Source organism: Bombina bombina, chromosome 5 (genome assembly GCF_027579735.1).
Source record: "Bombina bombina isolate aBomBom1 chromosome 5, aBomBom1.pri, whole genome shotgun sequence".
NCBI lineage: Eukaryota > Metazoa > Chordata > Amphibia > Anura > Bombinatoridae > Bombina > Bombina bombina.
Window position 1 is genome coordinate 940,383,645 of NC_069503.1, and position 17,872 is coordinate 940,401,516.

The window sequence follows — 17,872 nt, forward strand, 5'->3', positions numbered from 1 at the left end:
ACACACAACCATAACAGCAGAAAGACCACTCAGACAACTTGTGTTTTGTTCACATGGAAATTTAATGTCACAGTAAAATCATGTGCTATAATTCTTGGTCATAAAAGTTAATAAAAATTAAAAAAAAAAAAGTTTAAAATCTATTTAAAAAAAAAATTGAAGTACATTAAATATATACACAAAATAACTTAATAAAAAAAAAGCAAAATATGCAATCATGATGCCAGTCTTTGGAGAGCCTAAAAATAGAAAGAAAAATTTAAATAAAGTCAGTACAGAGCAGCCAATTAGCAATAAAATCTAAGAAAGCAGGGAAAGTTGGTCTTAAATTAGGTTAGATGTTTCTAAAGAGAAAATGTGATATTTTAGCAATGGTCACAAGATGTGTGGCCATGAGGGGCTATGCTTTTATAAGGCACCAAATGGTCAAATCATTTTAGACTCCTTTAACAATCTAAGAGTTAGGATGAATATCAAACTCAGTTTCTCACCTCTTCCTCTATATCTTGCTCATCTGTTTCTACTTCTGTTGATTCCACATTTTGTTGCATAAGGGAAATCTGGATAGATTATATGAATTAATTTTAAAGGACCAGTAGATACAGTAGATTTGCATAATCAAAAGCATGATTGAGGGTGTTTTGTGCTATTGCATTGTATCTGTAAGTTATGTCTATTTCCACTTCAAAATCATGTGACAGCCATCAGCAAATCACAAATGCATATTCTGTGAATTCTTGCACATGCTCAGTAGGAATGGGTGACAAACTAAGTGTACATTGTGTTCATGGAAGTACATTGGAAAGTGGTTTAAAATTGCATCCTCTCTGAATCATGAATGTTTAAATTTTACTTGAGTGTTCCTTTAATTAGTACATAATGCAAAGTTTTGTGCATGGCAGCACTGTTATTTAACCAGCGTCACTACAAAACAACTTGGTACCACGGCATTAAAGTTGTGAGCTGAAGTCAAGATGTGTTTTTACAAAAGCAATCTTAAATTAATCTCAAATGTGATCAGATCTCTCCCTAGCTAAAAATGCATATCAGATAAAGATAATGGAGGTTGCCGCCAACTGTTAAGCCAAGTCAGTCATAAGAGAAAGCTATATTCTAACAAAGTCAGATGCTTGATCTGAGGACTTTGTTAGAGAGGGTACAAATGGCACTACTTTTAGTTGAATTTATACATAAGGGAACATTTATATACAACTAATTGTTTATATATTTAGGGGTAGGTGCTTGTACTTGTATTTGACAGCTTGTTCACTCCCCCCCCCATTAAAGATGATTACTACAGTATATAGTTAACATAATTTGAAAGCAAATTCTCTCACCTTCTCCAAGAGGGGATCATAGCCTTCACTAGCACTTCTCTGTTCCTCAGTATACAACACAGCATCATGCACAGTCAGGAAAAATAGGTCCTGTTTATTAATCAGGTCAAAGAAACCACAGTCTTCCATCTTCTTAAAGACATTATCTTAAAAAATGATAAAAAAAAATTTTTTTAGTGAAGTTGCCTTTAGGCTAATACACTCTTGGAAATGTAGTACCACAACATTAAGTGCATAGCAAAATGAAAGCTAATCTAAAAACTTACCACTACAGGCAGCAATGTACACCTCTACATCAATCCTATTTAGTTCTTTGAAGATCTGAAAATAAAATAGAGATTAGATCTTGAAGAGATTTTAATAAACACATTTTTAATCCAAGACCATTGCATATGCAAGAGAATATATAAAAAAATTTTTTTCAAAGTGTAGGATTAGTGTCACTTATAAAGTTTATTGTAATAACCAGGTATCAGTTATCTGTGAGTAAGTGCTGATTAACTACTAAATAAGCTCCAAATTTTGAAATTACTACACTGGCCTATAAATGAAAACTATTTAGCAAATGCACACAAACTATACTTACCACTTTTAGGGATCTCACAGCCACTACATCAAGAAATGTTATTTGACTAAAATCAAATATTATAGTGTGAGTGGAAACTTTAGGAACAGTCACTTTTACAGGTATTTCAGAATTCCAGTCTACTTTAATGTCAATTTCCTTTAGATCAACTGCTTGAGTATCCAATTCAGCATCAGAGTCTTCATTGTGCTCAAACCCTTCATTTTCAATACCAACTTCTCTGATGATTCCATTCTGTAATCACAATGGAGATTGTTAAATTGTGTCTAATGTTAAAAGATTTAAAGCACTTTTAGGAGTGGGGGGGGGGAAACAAACCTTTGTGGCATGTAACTGTCCTTTCTTGAGAAGCTTACGGATCTTTCTCAGTGCTTTGGTTCTTTTGTTAAAAACCAACACAGGATCAAACCCAACCTGTAGAAAACAGATTTTTATTTTTATTTTTTTTATCTAAGACCAGGTTTTAAAACCAATTGTGGTGTAAAAATAAAACCACCCTTAAAACTTACAATTTTTTTAATTCCATTTTTCAGCCCATCGATGTTTCCATAGAAGATACCGCTACAAAATTTAATAATTTTGATACCCTCAGGTTCTATAATCTGTAAGAGAAAGGGTGTTTAGTGGATACAATGCTAAGCAAATTGTCTTACAGCCATATAAAGTCTATTCATGAAGTCCGAAATACACTTCCTATTATAGGCAGAAGACACAAATGAATACAATAAATTTTAATTCAAAGATATTTAGCCTAAAATTAAAGAATTTTGGCCGCATTTCTCTTTTAGTTGCTACATTTAGACTAGCATGAGTAAGCTTCTCAAGTGTCCTGGACACACTACATGTACACTATATAACCTAAGTAGGGTCGTTAGCCCTTAAAGATAGTGTAAGTATTTTATTTTACCTGTTTGAGTACATGAAAGAGATTACTTGTTTATCTTTGTCATTTGAAATAGCCTTTTGCCTATTTAAAGGGAATGTACTGTCATTTTTCTACTTCAATTAGATCACTGATAACCCATTCAATAGCCGATTTTGCCCGTTTTATCCCCACAAATATCAAAGCTAGGTTTATATTAAAGGCTCCCGGTGGGGGGGGGGGGGTAAGCTTACCAGAATGTTCCGTTTACTATTGTTCTATGCACAGCCCATTACGTTGTGTTTTTAATAATTAGCAGAAACAAAACAAAAAACCCTTTTGTTACACCAGCTGCAGAGTTTGATACCTAGTCACTGGAAACCCATTTAAGGGGGAACCAATTAAACAGTATGCTGTATTAAACTGCTGCCAAAACTGAATTGGTAAAAGCATAAATCAGCATTCTGTCGGAGACATAGTGCATTTGAGGTGTGCCTGCAGCTGCTTTGAATATAATTAACTTTGTTGCTTCAAAGTACATTGCAAGATAACTTGTTTTAAGTGGCTGCATTTAATATCCATAACTGCTTTTGGAAGGGTCCTACTTGAAGCTACAGACCTTGTTAAGTTAGAAACTGCCTGTACTTACCTGTTTGTAGGCTTTTACATTTTTGTAGAGATCAGTCCCAGGTACATTTCCAAGACAGTCACATGAAGGGCTAAGAAAATAAAGTTTTAGAGACTTATATTATGGTCTAACATGCATAGGTCTAAGCAAATACTATTTGGTTTGCCATGTATACAGTTTTATAGAAGTCCATTTGCTTAACAAAAGTAATTCTCTCTTTTTTTTTTTTTTTAATAAGTTACAGTAGTTGTGTGCATCAGATTCTAGCCAGCAGACATGTTAACCTATTACAGGCAGTCCCCGGGTTACGTACAAGATAGGGACTTTAGGTTTGTTCTTAAAGGGACAGTATACTGTAAAATAGTTTTTCACTTAATGTGTTTACAATTGCTTTTTTTACCAACTGCAGAGTAAAAAATGTATGAAAATTAGCTTTTTAAGGCTTATTTGTGTATATTAAAGCTTTGATTTTGTGTTTTGAAGCCACAACCTAATAAAATGGGTTGAGCTTGTAGATATAATCCGATCTCATTACTGTATCACATTGTGCAAATATACCTGCTTCTTTATCTTATATCTGTCCTTAAAACAATCACCAATACTTTGAGAGAACAATGGAAAATCAACATTTTATTACCTTATCTCTGCTATATCACACTGGGAGTGTAATTTCTTCTGCTGGCTGTGTTTACAAAGCTTATCTATAGCTGGTACGCGCGGCCACAAACTTTCAGAATAGGTGGGGATACCACATGCTAAATCAACAATTTCAAATGCCAATATAAGGGTAAAGGAGCTACTTGTAAACAATTTAATACACTCCAGCAAGTAAAGTGGATCATTGGGAACAAATTAAAGGGGAGAAATTTTTTGAGTAAACTGTCCCTTTAAGTTGAATTTGTATGTAAGTTGGAACAGGCACTTTTTTTAGGTGAAACTCTAGCCAAGCATTTTTTTTTTGTTTTGGATAGCATAGGATAAAGTTTGTTTTGCTATCTGTGCATCTGTTCAGAAAATTTCACATCACTTTCTGTCCTTGTGACAATTGGATTTTCAGTATTTTGGATTATCCTGGAAAGAAGGATTGTCGATAAAGCTCTATTTTCTCTGTATGCAAGTACGAGTTGTACTTAAGTCGGATGTCTGTAACCCGAGGACTGCCTGTACATTGCAAATAATTCTTGTTTTCTACTTACAATTGGACACGGATAACCACTGTCAATAGTCCAAACACCAATCCAGCCAGCAGACCCAAATCAAGTCCCAGGATAATGGATGCAGCACATGTAAAGACCCAGAGAACCTGTAGTAGGAAGAGTGCCAACATTAGACGTTAAGAGTATACTGAAGCTGTATGCATAACACAATGTTAAAAGCTCTGTAATGCAAGAGGTTAGATTCCCATGATCAGCCTCATTCCTAGTATGGATCTGGAGAGAAGAAAAGTTGGGCCGACACTAGGATTGCAAAAAGCCTTTAAATGTTAGAAAAATCCAAACACTAAAAGCATTGAATTACACACGGCCAGTTCATGTACTGCTAGATACCTAGGGCTCAGAACATGTAAGCGTCACTAACCCTTGGTTAAAACTAAAGTGCGTTTAACCTAAGCCCTATACGGGGGGGGGGGTTGCGGCATATATGTATATAAATAAGACTGCAATAGATAACTGGTTAGGTAGTACATTGTTAATCTCCATATATCATTTTGCCAGGCCTAAAATAAGCAAATTTTTTTTTTTTTTTTGATTACCCTTTGCACATCCATGCAAGGCCCTAATTGCACAAAGCATGCTAAGAAATTGTTTAATCACCAACCAGAACTGTAGCCACTTTAGAGCAGCATATAGCATTTTATGGAATAGATGCCACACCTTGCCTTCTGCAGTAACTATACTCACGTTACATGCTAGTATTTAAAGTGACATTAACCCAGTTTCTTTCATGAGTCATGAAAACATATGATTTTAAATTTGCCTAATTCTGTGTTGAACAGCTATACACTACTGGGAGCTAGCAAAACATAGATGCTGCTAGTCATTGACTCAGATAGCTCTAAGTAATGAATTGCCACTCCTAAACCAATGTATGCTTTTAAATTCAGGATATCCCAAGAACAAACATTGGAAAGTTGTTTACAATCACATTCTCAGGATATATTTCCTTAATTATTAAAGCAGACTTTAGGAATTAAAATACTTACAGCATCCCACTTGTTTTGTCTCCATAAACGAGGAATGTCAAGCACTTGCATGAACATCCCTTTAAGATTAGCTATCACAATAGCTGCCAGTACAGACTGAAAAGAAAAAAAAAAAACACAATTACCTGGGCCATGTTGCATCACTAAATTCATCACAGAACACAACATACATGGTTATGCCTCCAGTTAATCTCTTTGGGGATATCCAAAAAAAAAAAAATATATATATATACACATATACACATATACACACACATACATACACACACTCCTTTTATATGTGCTAATTTGTGTTAGTTTTGATACTTAATTGTGGTGTGTTAAGTATAAACCCTGGTGTCATGCATCAAACTGGCTAGACATGCAGACCAAGTGCAGGCTATAAAGTACTACATTAGTCTGCATCCCTATGCCTTTATTTCTTGTAAATATGCAATCTCAACATCTTTGTTATTTCACTGCTAATTGTGATCTTAAAGGGATGGTTAATCCTGGAGTTTGAAACCCTAGGATTCACCAGTGCTGTAAATAAAGAGTATGTAGCCATTGAAAGTACCCCCTAATAGCATAGAATTAGTTCAAACATGGATTTACCATCACGTTAATTTATAACAATTTGTGTTTCAGGGTCACTCAATATAATGCAGAGTATAGTGATGTGTAAATAAAGCCTGGATCCAATATTACCCACACATGTTAACAGATCCTTATGGATTTTGTCATAAGATACATACCTTCTGCAGAGGCTCAAGGAGTTTTCCTAGTGCTACTATAGCAATTAGCACAATAAGAGCTGAAATAATTCCAGCAATCTGTAAAACATGAAGTTCACTTTTAATGCTTAGTATTACTATATAACATTTTTAGTTTAGGCAACAGCTACACCTGCAATCAGACAGCACTTAGCGCTCCTATAAAATGTTAGCCAACACACACACTTTATCAACATCCTAAAGCAGGGGTCAAACCTTGGGCCCCCAGATGTTTTGGAACTACATTTCCCCAAGATGTAAGACTCTTTAGGCTGTCTGAACATCATGGGAAATGTAGTTCCAGAACATCTGGGTCTCAAGATTGGTCCTTTAGGACAGGGGGCAGCAAATACAGAAGAGTTGTATAATCCCCGATAAGAATGCAATAGCATTTAGTCACAACTTCAAAGTGATTTGATTTTCACTCATGTCTCAGCCAATCAAATTGATTTATGTAATATTTTTCATACTCCGGAGCTGGTGACTCAGTGTAAATATTTAAAAAAAAAAAAAAAAAAAAAATCCTATTTGAATCAGGTTTTGATTCAGTGTCCGTTTAAGTATAACTAGTCCCTCTAGGCAGCACAAGTTAGACTAGGGAAGTCTAACAACCAACAAATGTTACTGTGTGGTGTAATGGTTTAGGCCATATACAAACCTGGGTTTCTCCTCCAGTGCTTTCCTGGACAGCAGTACGTGACAGAGCAGTAGATGCGCAGAAGCAAGAGAAAAATCCACACAGTATGTTACTCACTCCAAAAGCAACAAACTCCTAAAAAAAAAAAAAAAAAAAAAAAAAAAAAGTATTTCTATTTATTCTTATATACAGCAGTGTCACTATGATAGAGTTCCCCTCTAGGGAAGCCAAGGAGTATTATAAATATGCATTACCTGGTTTCCATTGATTGCATAGTTGTGCTTGGTTGCATATACTTTCCCCACAGATACTGCCACAGCATATGCAACTATCCCAATGGAAAATGCAGATCCAATTAGTTCAGAAAACAAGTTCACGTCTGGAGCCACAGGTGGTATAAACCTAAGAATTAAGTTGTCACTAGCATTATAATCTGATTTAAAGGATATTGCATAATTAAGTGCATAATGCAATAACCCTTATTCTAAGATTTTAAATGGTAGAAATTTTCTGCCAGATTTCAAAATCACATTCCCCTTTATCTGACAGCCATTAGCAAAACCATATTATACTGTTAATCCCTGTGCATGGTCTGGAGATATTGCCTCATACATAAAAGGTATAGTAAAAGGCTATATCTATATAAAAAAATTTTTTAAATTGCATGCTCTAAATCAGGAAGATAAAATTTTGTTAAGTGTCCTTGCTAGCTAATCTATGAAGCTAGATAATCTTAATCTAGTTTACTGAAACGTTTAGCTTTCCCACCATATCCAACAGAAAGTGTCCCCAAGTTACTGAACTAGTAATTTCACTTACCCACTGGGTATGCTCTTTACTATTCCAGCATTGAATTTTTTCTCCAGATTGACCCCATATGAAATGCCAGTTGCTACTATCGTCTGGAGGAAAAAAACAAAACAAAAAACTTTTTAAAAAAAGAACTAGGTTTTAAAAAAAACAAAAAAAATAAACTTAAGTAAAAGATTCTTACCACAATGACTTCAACAGGAATTGGTACACGAAGAATGCGTTTGTAACGATCATTTAGTTCTTTCACCACAATGCACGCAACAAATGTCAGGAGACCAGCGACAAGGTCAGCAATATTGGTTTTACCAATATTGGCAAAAATATCTATAAGTGTCTTTAAATTGGGAAAAAAAAAAAAAAGTATAAGTTCAAGGCTATTACTTGTACAATAGGGAATAACCCATTTCAAATAAAGATAAAATCAACCCCTTTAGTGTTATGACAGCAGAGTCCTAAAGAGTGTCACTTTAAAAACAAACATTTGCAATGTATTCCTTTAGAATGCTTTGCTTGCAATTTATTCTTTAGGTTTTACCCAGTGCCCCAAAGTCTTAAGTACTTTCAGAACTGACCTATTTTACATGTGGCTCAGCAATAGGGGGAATGTAACTGGCTACACTGAAAGTCAAATAGAAGCTGGCATTATTTGCCCTTTGAATATGGGAACCAAGAGGTTTGCAAGTGTCACCTCAGGTTACTACATGTTCTTCCCACTGCATTATCAGTTCTACTCAAAGATCATTGTACCTCATGACTAGACATCCATTAGAGAACATTAAACACTGAAGCAATGTCGTGATAAGGAAAAGTCTGAGACATTTTGCTCATTGACAGTAACTGCACCTGTTTAGAATGAGGAATATACTAACATATATTATAGAGAGGATTCCATTGTAGCTTTTTGTAGGAACGTTGAATACCAGTTTCAGTTGAGACACAAAAACCTGGAAAGCAGCAGCTGTGGTAAAGCCACCAACCAACGGATCTGCCAAGTACCTGACTATAAAGCCAATCTGAAGGGTGCCAAGCACAAGCTGAAAGAAAAAAAATATATATATTACTTAAATGTTTAAGTAAAAGTATGCCACCACCACAAAAAAGGATAAAGTCATTACCTGTATAATCCCAACTAAGAAGCTGAGTGTTCCAGAAATAAGGACTCTAGCTGCATCCCTGGATGCTGTGTCTACCATGGTTTTGTTCATTTCTGTGCTGTTGCCAGACAGCATAAACTTCTCATCTGGAGCCATTGTAAGAACCAGTGATCCCATCATGGAGCAGACTACAGCAAATGGACCTAAGGGGGGGGGGGGAGAAATATATAAATAGACCCTAAACTAAAGCCAACAGCCTAAGATTTTTTTTATTATGTTACAGTACAGTTACACTAGAACTACCAGATACAAGTAACTAATCTTTTGAGACATGCACCATTAAAGGGACACTGTACCCAAAAAAATTATTTTGTGATTCAGATTGAGCATGAAATTTTAAGCAACTTTCTAATTTACTCCCATTATCAAATTTTCTTCATTCTCTTGGTATCTTTATTTGAAATGCAAGAATGTAAGTTTAGATGCCGGCCCATTTTTGGTGAACAACCTGGGTTGTCCTTGCTGATTGGTGGATAAATACATCCACCAATAAAAAAGTGCTGTCCAGAGTACTGAAACCAAAAAAGCTTAGATGCCTTCTTTTTCAAATAATGATAGCAAGAGAACGAAGAAAAATTAATAGGAGTAAATTAGAAAGTTGCTTAAAATTGCATGCTCTTTCTGAATTAAAAGAAAAAATTTGGGTACAGTGTCCCTTTAAGTAGCATGGACTAAGATGAGGTCTTTATAGCAAGGATCAGTCAAGAAAAACCTTGATGATTTTACATACCAACTGAAAGGTGCTTTGATGTTCCCAAGATGAAATAAGGCAAAATAGGGAAAAAGGATGAATAGAGGCCATATCCAACTGGAACGCCAACAAGTAATGCAAAGGCTAAACCTGAAAATGGAGAATTGCAAAAAAGTATATATATATATATATATATATATATATATATATATATATATATATACACACACACACACATATACATACACTGTATATATAATAAAATATATATTTTACCCTGCAAAGTGGCAACCAATCCTGTGCTGACTCCTGAAATGAGATCATGTACAAACCACTCCTTCCATCTGTATTTTGGCAGCCAATCAATTATTGGCAACAGCGATTTTGTCACCCGTATGGCCTTTTTGGATGTACAACTGCCAGAAAAAAGCACAATTTATTTTTTATACAATGAAATGGAGAAGCATTCCAAGTTGGCAGAAAAATATTCACAGTAACTACTATTATATTGATCCTAGTGACAGTAAAGTCAAAAGTAATCAAGTGGATTTGACAGATAACGAAATTTTAAATATCTTTTATTATCAAGTTTGCTTAGTTCTCTTGATATCCTTTCCTAAAGTAATCCTGGGTGAGTTTAGGAGTGTGCATGTCTTCAGCCACTCAGCATCAGTGTTTATAACAGTTATACAAAATTGGTGAACTCTGCTACTAGAGACAGGGACATACATGCTCCTAAACCTACCTAAGTTAATTCTTCAAAAAAAAAAAAAAACACAAACTATTTTCTATCTGAATCATGAAAGTTTAATTTTGATTTTAATGTCCCTTAAGGTTTTACACACAGCTACTTTCAGTTCAGTTTAATATTGATCTTTAAAAATACACTACCTGCATTTTTTTAAAAAATCTTGAAGGGTCTTCCCAACAATTTCTTTTTTCTCAACCTTCTCATTAAATGTTGCTTGATTATAAATGGAGCGAGACACTTTATAGTTATTGCACTCATGGCATCTAGGATTGGTAGCAATATTTCCTGACACAACCTATAGGAGAGGAAGAAAAAAAAAATACAATTTCCTTTAAGCAACAACCATAAAGAAGATGCCCTTGAATTCTATTTGCCAGTACAGCGTCCTACGCATCTATCACATCTCACTCACCTATTGCAAGTTTGTTTGTTTTTTTATTATTACTGTCCTGTGTGAATCCAGGTTAGTAGTTTTAACTTTAGATGTTAAAGCCTAATTGATTTTGAGTACACTTGCTTTAGAGACAAATTCAAAGGAACCACTGGATCTATATGCAGAATTGTTTAATGCAAACTGAATGGCATTTAAATTTATAATGCAGAAGTTTTGTTTTTCCAAAACTATAATAGCTATGAAAATCTATATAGAATCTTGCAATATAAATGCACAATTTAAACCCCCTTTTTGCATGAAAAGCTGAAACTAGTAAAGTATTTGAGAATGCCTAAATAGAGATTTTTCATTGGTTGGAACTCACAGCTATGCTATAAACACATACAAACTAATACTGTTTAAAAACAAAATAATTTTTAGTAGCAGAAAAGAAAAACCCAACTTTAGGTCCCATCAAAATAACTTTCATCAAACCAGTTGCAACAGATGTTAAAGCATTTAATGCATTAGTACTTATAAGTTTGCTTGCTCAGGGGCCTTGATTTAGATAGCAAGGTTAAGATTACAAAAAACAAACCCTTACTGTTCTCATAGATTACCTAATAAGGACTCTTTACAGTTATTTAAAAATGAAATTGGGTCCCTAAGAAAATCCACATCACTCCCCTGAGACAGTAGCAAATATATTATACATAAAAACACTCTGCCCAGCTCATACTACAATGATAAAGAAGAAACAGAGCTTACTATCTTCTTTGCTCAGGTTAGAATGAAATGATTATTGCACCACACCAATTTTCCACCTCTTACTTGGTGCTAACTAAACCCCCTTCCTATTACCTTTGGTTCGGACACCTCTTTCTGTGCAGTTCCATCTTTAGGCACAGCAGGGCGCCACCGACAATAACACCTGTTTGTCCCGCCACAAAAACACATGATGCTTCTCAGATACACAAAACTACTCTAACTCAGAGACCTTCCTGTTGGTCTTTTATACAGCAGTCTAATTAGCATTAATTCTCCCAGCTCTTGGTAAAATCAATTCAGATTAACCACACCCACTTCCATCACCAATCTGATTTTGTTCTCTTTATCTCTTTCCAAAAGAAAATAATTTTTAGCTTAGTTTCAAATTTTAAAAGGGATATAAAAGTCAAAATTAAAGTTTCATGATTTAGGTAGTTTGTATAATTTAAAAAGAAAAGTAAATTAAAAAAATCCAAATAACTTCTATTGACAGATGTATTTAATTATAACTTTATACCTTTGTTGAAACGTAATCCCTTGCTATGACAGAATACCTTGGTAGGCTCAGGAGTGTGTATATGGCAGCAGTGTGTGTAACAATGTTATACATAAAGTACTCAAGACACGTGCACAATTTTGAGCCTACCTAGGTATGCTATCATGGAAAGAAGCTAAACAGGAGTAAATTTGACTTTCTTTTTAAACTGCATTCTGAATCATAATTAACATTGTTAAAAACATTTTGCAGCCTCTACTGCAACATAGTGCTCAAAACATGCACACTCACAAGTTTATCTAGGTATTATATGATATAAAGGTGTTAAAGGGTTATTAAAAGTCAGATAGAGTGTTTTATTTTAAACAGCTTTTAAATGTACTTCTTTTATTAAATTTACTTTGCTCTCATTTTTTAAAGAGCATACTTGGATACACTCAGGAGCATGCACATATCCTGAACACTATGCGGCAGCAGTGGCTGTAACTATTTTTAACAGTGTTATGTATCACCGAGCATTATATGGCAGCTGCATGTTTGCAAAACGTATAACATTGTTTCAAATATTGCTGCAAAAACTGGTGCAACATAGTACTCAGGACACGTGCACACTCCCGAGCTTACCTAGGAATTCTCTTCCACAGAGGCCACCAAAAGAACAAAGTAGGTTAGATAACAGAAGGAAATATGAAAGTTGTTTAAAGTTGCACCCTTTATCTGAATCATGAAAGTTTAATTTTAACTTGCATGTCCCTTATACATTTTAACAAAGGATACCAAGAAAAAGAAGTACATTTAATCATACAAATTGTAATTGGATTTAAAAAGTGCACTAAATGTCTGTATCAAGAAATGTTCATTTTGACTTCCACGTCTCTTTAAAGAGTTTTAATTGATTGCTGGATTCACAACAAAACATTTTAAATTGAGTTTCTTGGATTAGTAGTTTTTTTTTTATAGTATCAGTTTTTTCTGTATAGAGGAGTAAACAAACCTGTTCTTTAAAGGGGCCTGAAACTCCAAAGAGAAAAATACCATTACTTTTAAGCTGTCCAAACTGATACTAAATGAACTAGATATGCATGTTTTGGATACAACTGGTCCCTGGGATAAAAGCTTAGAGACTGGGAAGGAAACGCCCACAGTTTCGCTGGACAGTCACACACCCTACAAGTATAAAAACAAATATTATTATTTTTTTTAGAACAGGAACACCCATTTTTAAAGTTAAAAAACCTGCAATACAGCTCGATTTTGCAAGAAAAAAATAGCTTTTTAACTTTTTCCTGTAAAGAAATGTAATTATGCATATATGATAATATCAATTTAAATTTTTGCAAATAGAAAAATAAATTATGTCAAAAATGTTTAAACTAAAATGAATAAGAAATAGACCATTGGACACAATTGATACTAAAATACACAAGCTCATTGGTTGTTGGGAACAAACCCCTTAAAAGGACAAGTCTTTACAAGTTTAAAAATAAATTAGATTATAGTCGGCACACAAACAAAAAGGTAGGAGGAATGCACTGTGTAATTAAAACATCAATTAAATAAATAAATAGTTTTAAAAAGTTTTTATATATTGTTTTTAATTTAATTTAAGCTAAAAGGAAATGGATAGTTGTGCACAAATGACACTACAGTGTGCAAGCTCATTGGTTGTTAGAACAACGCCCTCAGGGACAAGTCTTTACAAGTGTATAAAGAAAATGTAGTTTTAGTAAGCACAAGAACAAAACATTTTCTATTTAAAAAGTAAAATATTATAAAACTCATTATTTTAGATGGAACAAAGGGAGAAAGGAAAATTGTGGGAAAATGAATTTGTATATTAACTGTGTCTGTAAAAAAAGAAAAAAAAACTTTATATATAAATATGTTTACATTTAAATTGATACCATGGTTGTGCACAACTGATAGTACAGTAGTCAATCTCACAGGTTGTTAGGAACTTCTGCCACAACTATTAACCTGGTCAAGTATTAAGTAGCTTACCAAAAATGTAATAAAAACTATTTTTTCAATGGATTGGGAAAAATAACTTTAATTTTTTTTAAAGCAAATTGTAGGGAAATGCATTAAGCACAGAAATATGTTTTAGCTTTTATGTAACAAAGGTTATATAAAAATATGTTTTAGTAAATAAATGGTTGTGCATAACTGATACCACAGTATGCAAGCTCACTGGTTGTTTGGAACAGCTCCCACAACTGAAATTGTCAATACTTGTGTATTGTTTGATTGCTTTGGATACACTGTTATGTAAATGACACTGTTATGGCCTTGGTATGTTCTCTTGATAAATAAAGATATATAAAATAAAAAACAAGGACTACCATCTTCAAAGTCTAACAAGAAAATATTATATTCAGAATTAGAACAAACGCTTTTACAAAATAGAAAAACATAGTGCTTTATAACAGACACTCTCCCATTTTACTATACCCAGACTTTATTGTGACTGAGGTATGAAACATTTTACACTGTTGCCTATCATTGGTACCACTATTATTTAGTGACATGCCACTAAATTGAAACTATGCCATGTTTAAATGTGTCTTATTTATTGCAGCTCAACTAAGATCTTTCGCAGGGAATGCCAAAAGGAAGCCTTTGGGTCATATGCATCCTTCTGCACTCACTTTGGTGTCCCCTGGGAAAAAGCATAACTAATGGAGTTTTTGTGACCCAGAATAAAGCAAAACCTAAAATATGTGCTTTGGGGACTTCTGATGGGTGGCAAACAAGATGTCCACAACTTAAAGGGATATGAAACCCAATTATTTTCTTTCATGATTCAGATAGAGTATGTGATTTTATATAGCTTTCCAATGTATTTCTATTATCTAATTTGTTTTGTTCTCTTGGTATTATTTGTTGAAAATGATACTTAGGTAGGCTCAGAAGCTGCTGATTGGTGGCTGCACACATTTGCCCCAATACACTCAGCTAGCTCCCCGAAGTACATTGTTGCTTCTTCAATAATGGATACCAAGAAAATAAAGCAAAATAAATAATAGAAGTAAATTGGAACGTTGTTTAAAATTGCATTCTGTATCTAAATACTGAAAGAGAATTTTTTGGTGTCCCTTTAAGAGAGACATCTGTAAAGGAGTACAGCAGATAGAGGGCACCCTGCAACCTTACCTAAATCTGATCCTATGCCACTGGACAGTTTTAGGAAATACATTTTCATTTGTATGTTTAATATCCATACATTATTATGTGACCCTATGGCTTTGAAACATGGATCTATGGTTCACGAGTTAGCAAAATGGCCTTCAGTGATCTACAGAATTGTATGGTGACTGAAACGAGAATGTATTAGGTGACTGAAGCCTGTGTGATATGCTGGTTGCTAAATCTGGGTCACTGTGAGAAAAAAAATCTAGCATCGGCAGACTGGTAGGAACAAGAGTGGTTCTATTTTAGCAACATGACCTACACAGACTGGTAGGGATGTTACAGTCATAATTAAAATGGTCATGTACGCATTACTTTAAATAGAAAAATGTTTGCACAATACTTGCATTAAAGGGACTGTCTAGTCAGAATTAAACTTTCATGATTGAGATAGAGCAAGCAATTTTAAGCAACTTTCTAATTTACTCCTATTATCAATAGTGATGTCGCGAACCTAAAAATGTGCGTTTGCGAACGGCGGACACGAACTTCCTCAACTGTTCGCGAACGGGCGAACCGGGCGAACCACCATAGACTTCAATAGGCAGGCAAATTTTAAAACCCACAGGGACTCTTTCTGGCCACAATAGTGATGGAAAAGTTGTTTCAAGGGTACTAACACCTGGACTGTGGCATGCCGGAGGGGGATCCATGGCAAAACTCCCATGGAAAATTACATAGTTGATGCAGAGTCTGTTTTTAAGCCATAAAGGGCATAAATAACGTAACATTGCTAAATTGTTTGGAATAACGTGCTTTAAAACATCAGGTATGATGTTGTATCGATCAGGTAGTGTAAGGGTTACGCCCGCTTCACAGTGACAGACCAAACTCCCCGTTTAAAGGGACAGTCTACACCAGAATTTTTATTGTTTTAAAAGATAGATAATCCCTTTATTACCCATTTCCCAGTTTTTCATAACTAACACATTTATAATAATATACTTTTAACCTCTGTGATTATCTTGTATCTAAGCCTCTGCAAACTGCCCCTTTTTTCAGTTCTTTTGACAGACTTGCAGTCTAGCCAATCAGTGCCTGCTCCCAGATAACTTCTCATGCACGAGCACAGTGTTATCTATATTAAATACGTGAACTAACACCCTCTAGTGGTGAAAAACTGTTAAAATGCAATCTGAAAGAGGTGGGCTTCAAGGTCTAAGAAATTAGCATATGAACCTCCTAGGTTAAGCTTTCAACTAAGAATACCAAGAGAACAAAGCAAAATTGGTGATAAAAGTAAATTGGAAAATTGTTTAAAATTACATGCTCTATCTGAATCATGAAAGTTTGGTGGCACTGGGCAAGTGGGCACAGTATACACTGTGAGCCTGGCACACACGCTGGCATGCAGGCAACTGCAATTAGATTACACAAGCAGACTGATGTTTCACAGTCAAAAAAGTTTTTTTTTTTTTTAAATTTACACTACTGTTACAACAGATATGAGTGGTGGCACAGGGCAAGTGGGCACAGTATACGCTGTGAGCCTGGCACACACGCTGGCAGGCAGGCAACTGTAATTAGATTACACAAGCAGACTGATGTTTCACAGTCAAAAAAGTTTTTTTTTTTTTAAATTTACACTACTGTTACAACAGATATGAGTGGTGGCACTGGGCAAGTGGGCACAGTATACGCTGTGAGCCTGGCACACACGCTGGCAGGCTGGCAACTGCAATTAGATTACACTAGCAGACTGATGTTTCACAGTCAAAAAAGTTTTTTTTTTTTAAATTTACACTACTGTTACAACAGATATGAGTGGTGGCACTGGGCAAGTGGGCACAGTATACGCAGTGAGCCTGACACACACACTGGCAGGCAGGCAACTGCAATTAGATTACACAGGGAAAAAAAAAAACAGACTGATATTCTAGCCCTAAAAAGGGCTTTTTGGGGTGCTGTCCTTACAGCAGAGATCAGATGAGTCCTTCAGGACTGTAGTGGACACTGAATACACTAGCCTAGCTATCAATTTCCCTATTAAATCAGCAGCAGCTACACTGTCCCTCCTCTCACTAAGAAAGCAGCTTCCGAATGAATCTAAAATGGCTGCTGTCCAGGAGCTGGGAGGGTCTGGGAGGGAGGGTCTGCTGCTGATTGACTGGAATATGTCTGCAGACTGTGAGATACAGGGTCAAAGTTTACTCAATGATGACGAATAGGGGGCGGACGCGAACAAGCTATGTTCGCCGGGAACTATTCGCCGGCGAACAATTCGAGACATCACTAATTATCAATTTTTCTTTGTTCTATTGGTGTCTTTATTTGAAAATCAAGAATGTAAGCATAGGAGCCATCCCATTTTTGGTTCAGCACCTGGGTAGAGCTTTCTGATTGGTGTCTAAATGTAGCCACCAATCAGCAAGCACTACACAGATTCTGAATCAAAAATGGGCCGGCTCCTAAGCTTACATTCAAATAAAGATAACAAAGAAAAAATGATAATAGGAGTAAATTAAAAAGTTGTTTAAAATTGCATGCTCTATCTGAATCATTAAAGTTTAGTTTTGACTAGAAAATTACTTTCATATGGTTCTAGTAAAAGCTGTCAGTGTTTCCATGGCATATGTAAATATGTTGCTTTTCTAATACAAGTATACTGTATATTCTAAAAATGTTTCAATTA

General features: G+C 35.0%; 1 protein-coding gene across 1 annotated transcript in view; it reads right to left on the reverse strand.

Annotated features, from left to right (window-relative positions):
• Positions 1-215: 215 nt before the first annotated feature.
• The window catches only part of LOC128661671 (pendrin-like), a 66,874-nt gene continuing 49,217 nt past the window's right edge, over positions 216-17,872 (reverse strand). The window contains exons 2-21 of the mRNA XM_053715898.1: positions 10,555-10,709; positions 9,940-10,079; positions 9,703-9,813; positions 8,934-9,115; positions 8,688-8,852; positions 8,000-8,152; positions 7,825-7,907; positions 7,260-7,407; positions 7,027-7,140; positions 6,351-6,428; positions 5,617-5,712; positions 4,610-4,716; positions 3,435-3,504; positions 2,433-2,525; positions 2,242-2,337; positions 1,924-2,157; positions 1,604-1,658; positions 1,338-1,483; positions 492-560; positions 216-239 (exon numbers count right to left, since the gene is read on the reverse strand). Of these exons, the coding sequence (XP_053571873.1) occupies positions 216-239; positions 492-560; positions 1,338-1,483; positions 1,604-1,658; positions 1,924-2,157; positions 2,242-2,337; positions 2,433-2,525; positions 3,435-3,504; positions 4,610-4,716; positions 5,617-5,712; positions 6,351-6,428; positions 7,027-7,140; positions 7,260-7,407; positions 7,825-7,907; positions 8,000-8,152; positions 8,688-8,852; positions 8,934-9,115; positions 9,703-9,813; positions 9,940-10,079; positions 10,555-10,709 (2,319 nt within the window). The remainder of the gene's footprint in view (positions 240-491; positions 561-1,337; positions 1,484-1,603; positions 1,659-1,923; positions 2,158-2,241; positions 2,338-2,432; positions 2,526-3,434; positions 3,505-4,609; positions 4,717-5,616; positions 5,713-6,350; positions 6,429-7,026; positions 7,141-7,259; positions 7,408-7,824; positions 7,908-7,999; positions 8,153-8,687; positions 8,853-8,933; positions 9,116-9,702; positions 9,814-9,939; positions 10,080-10,554; positions 10,710-17,872) is intronic.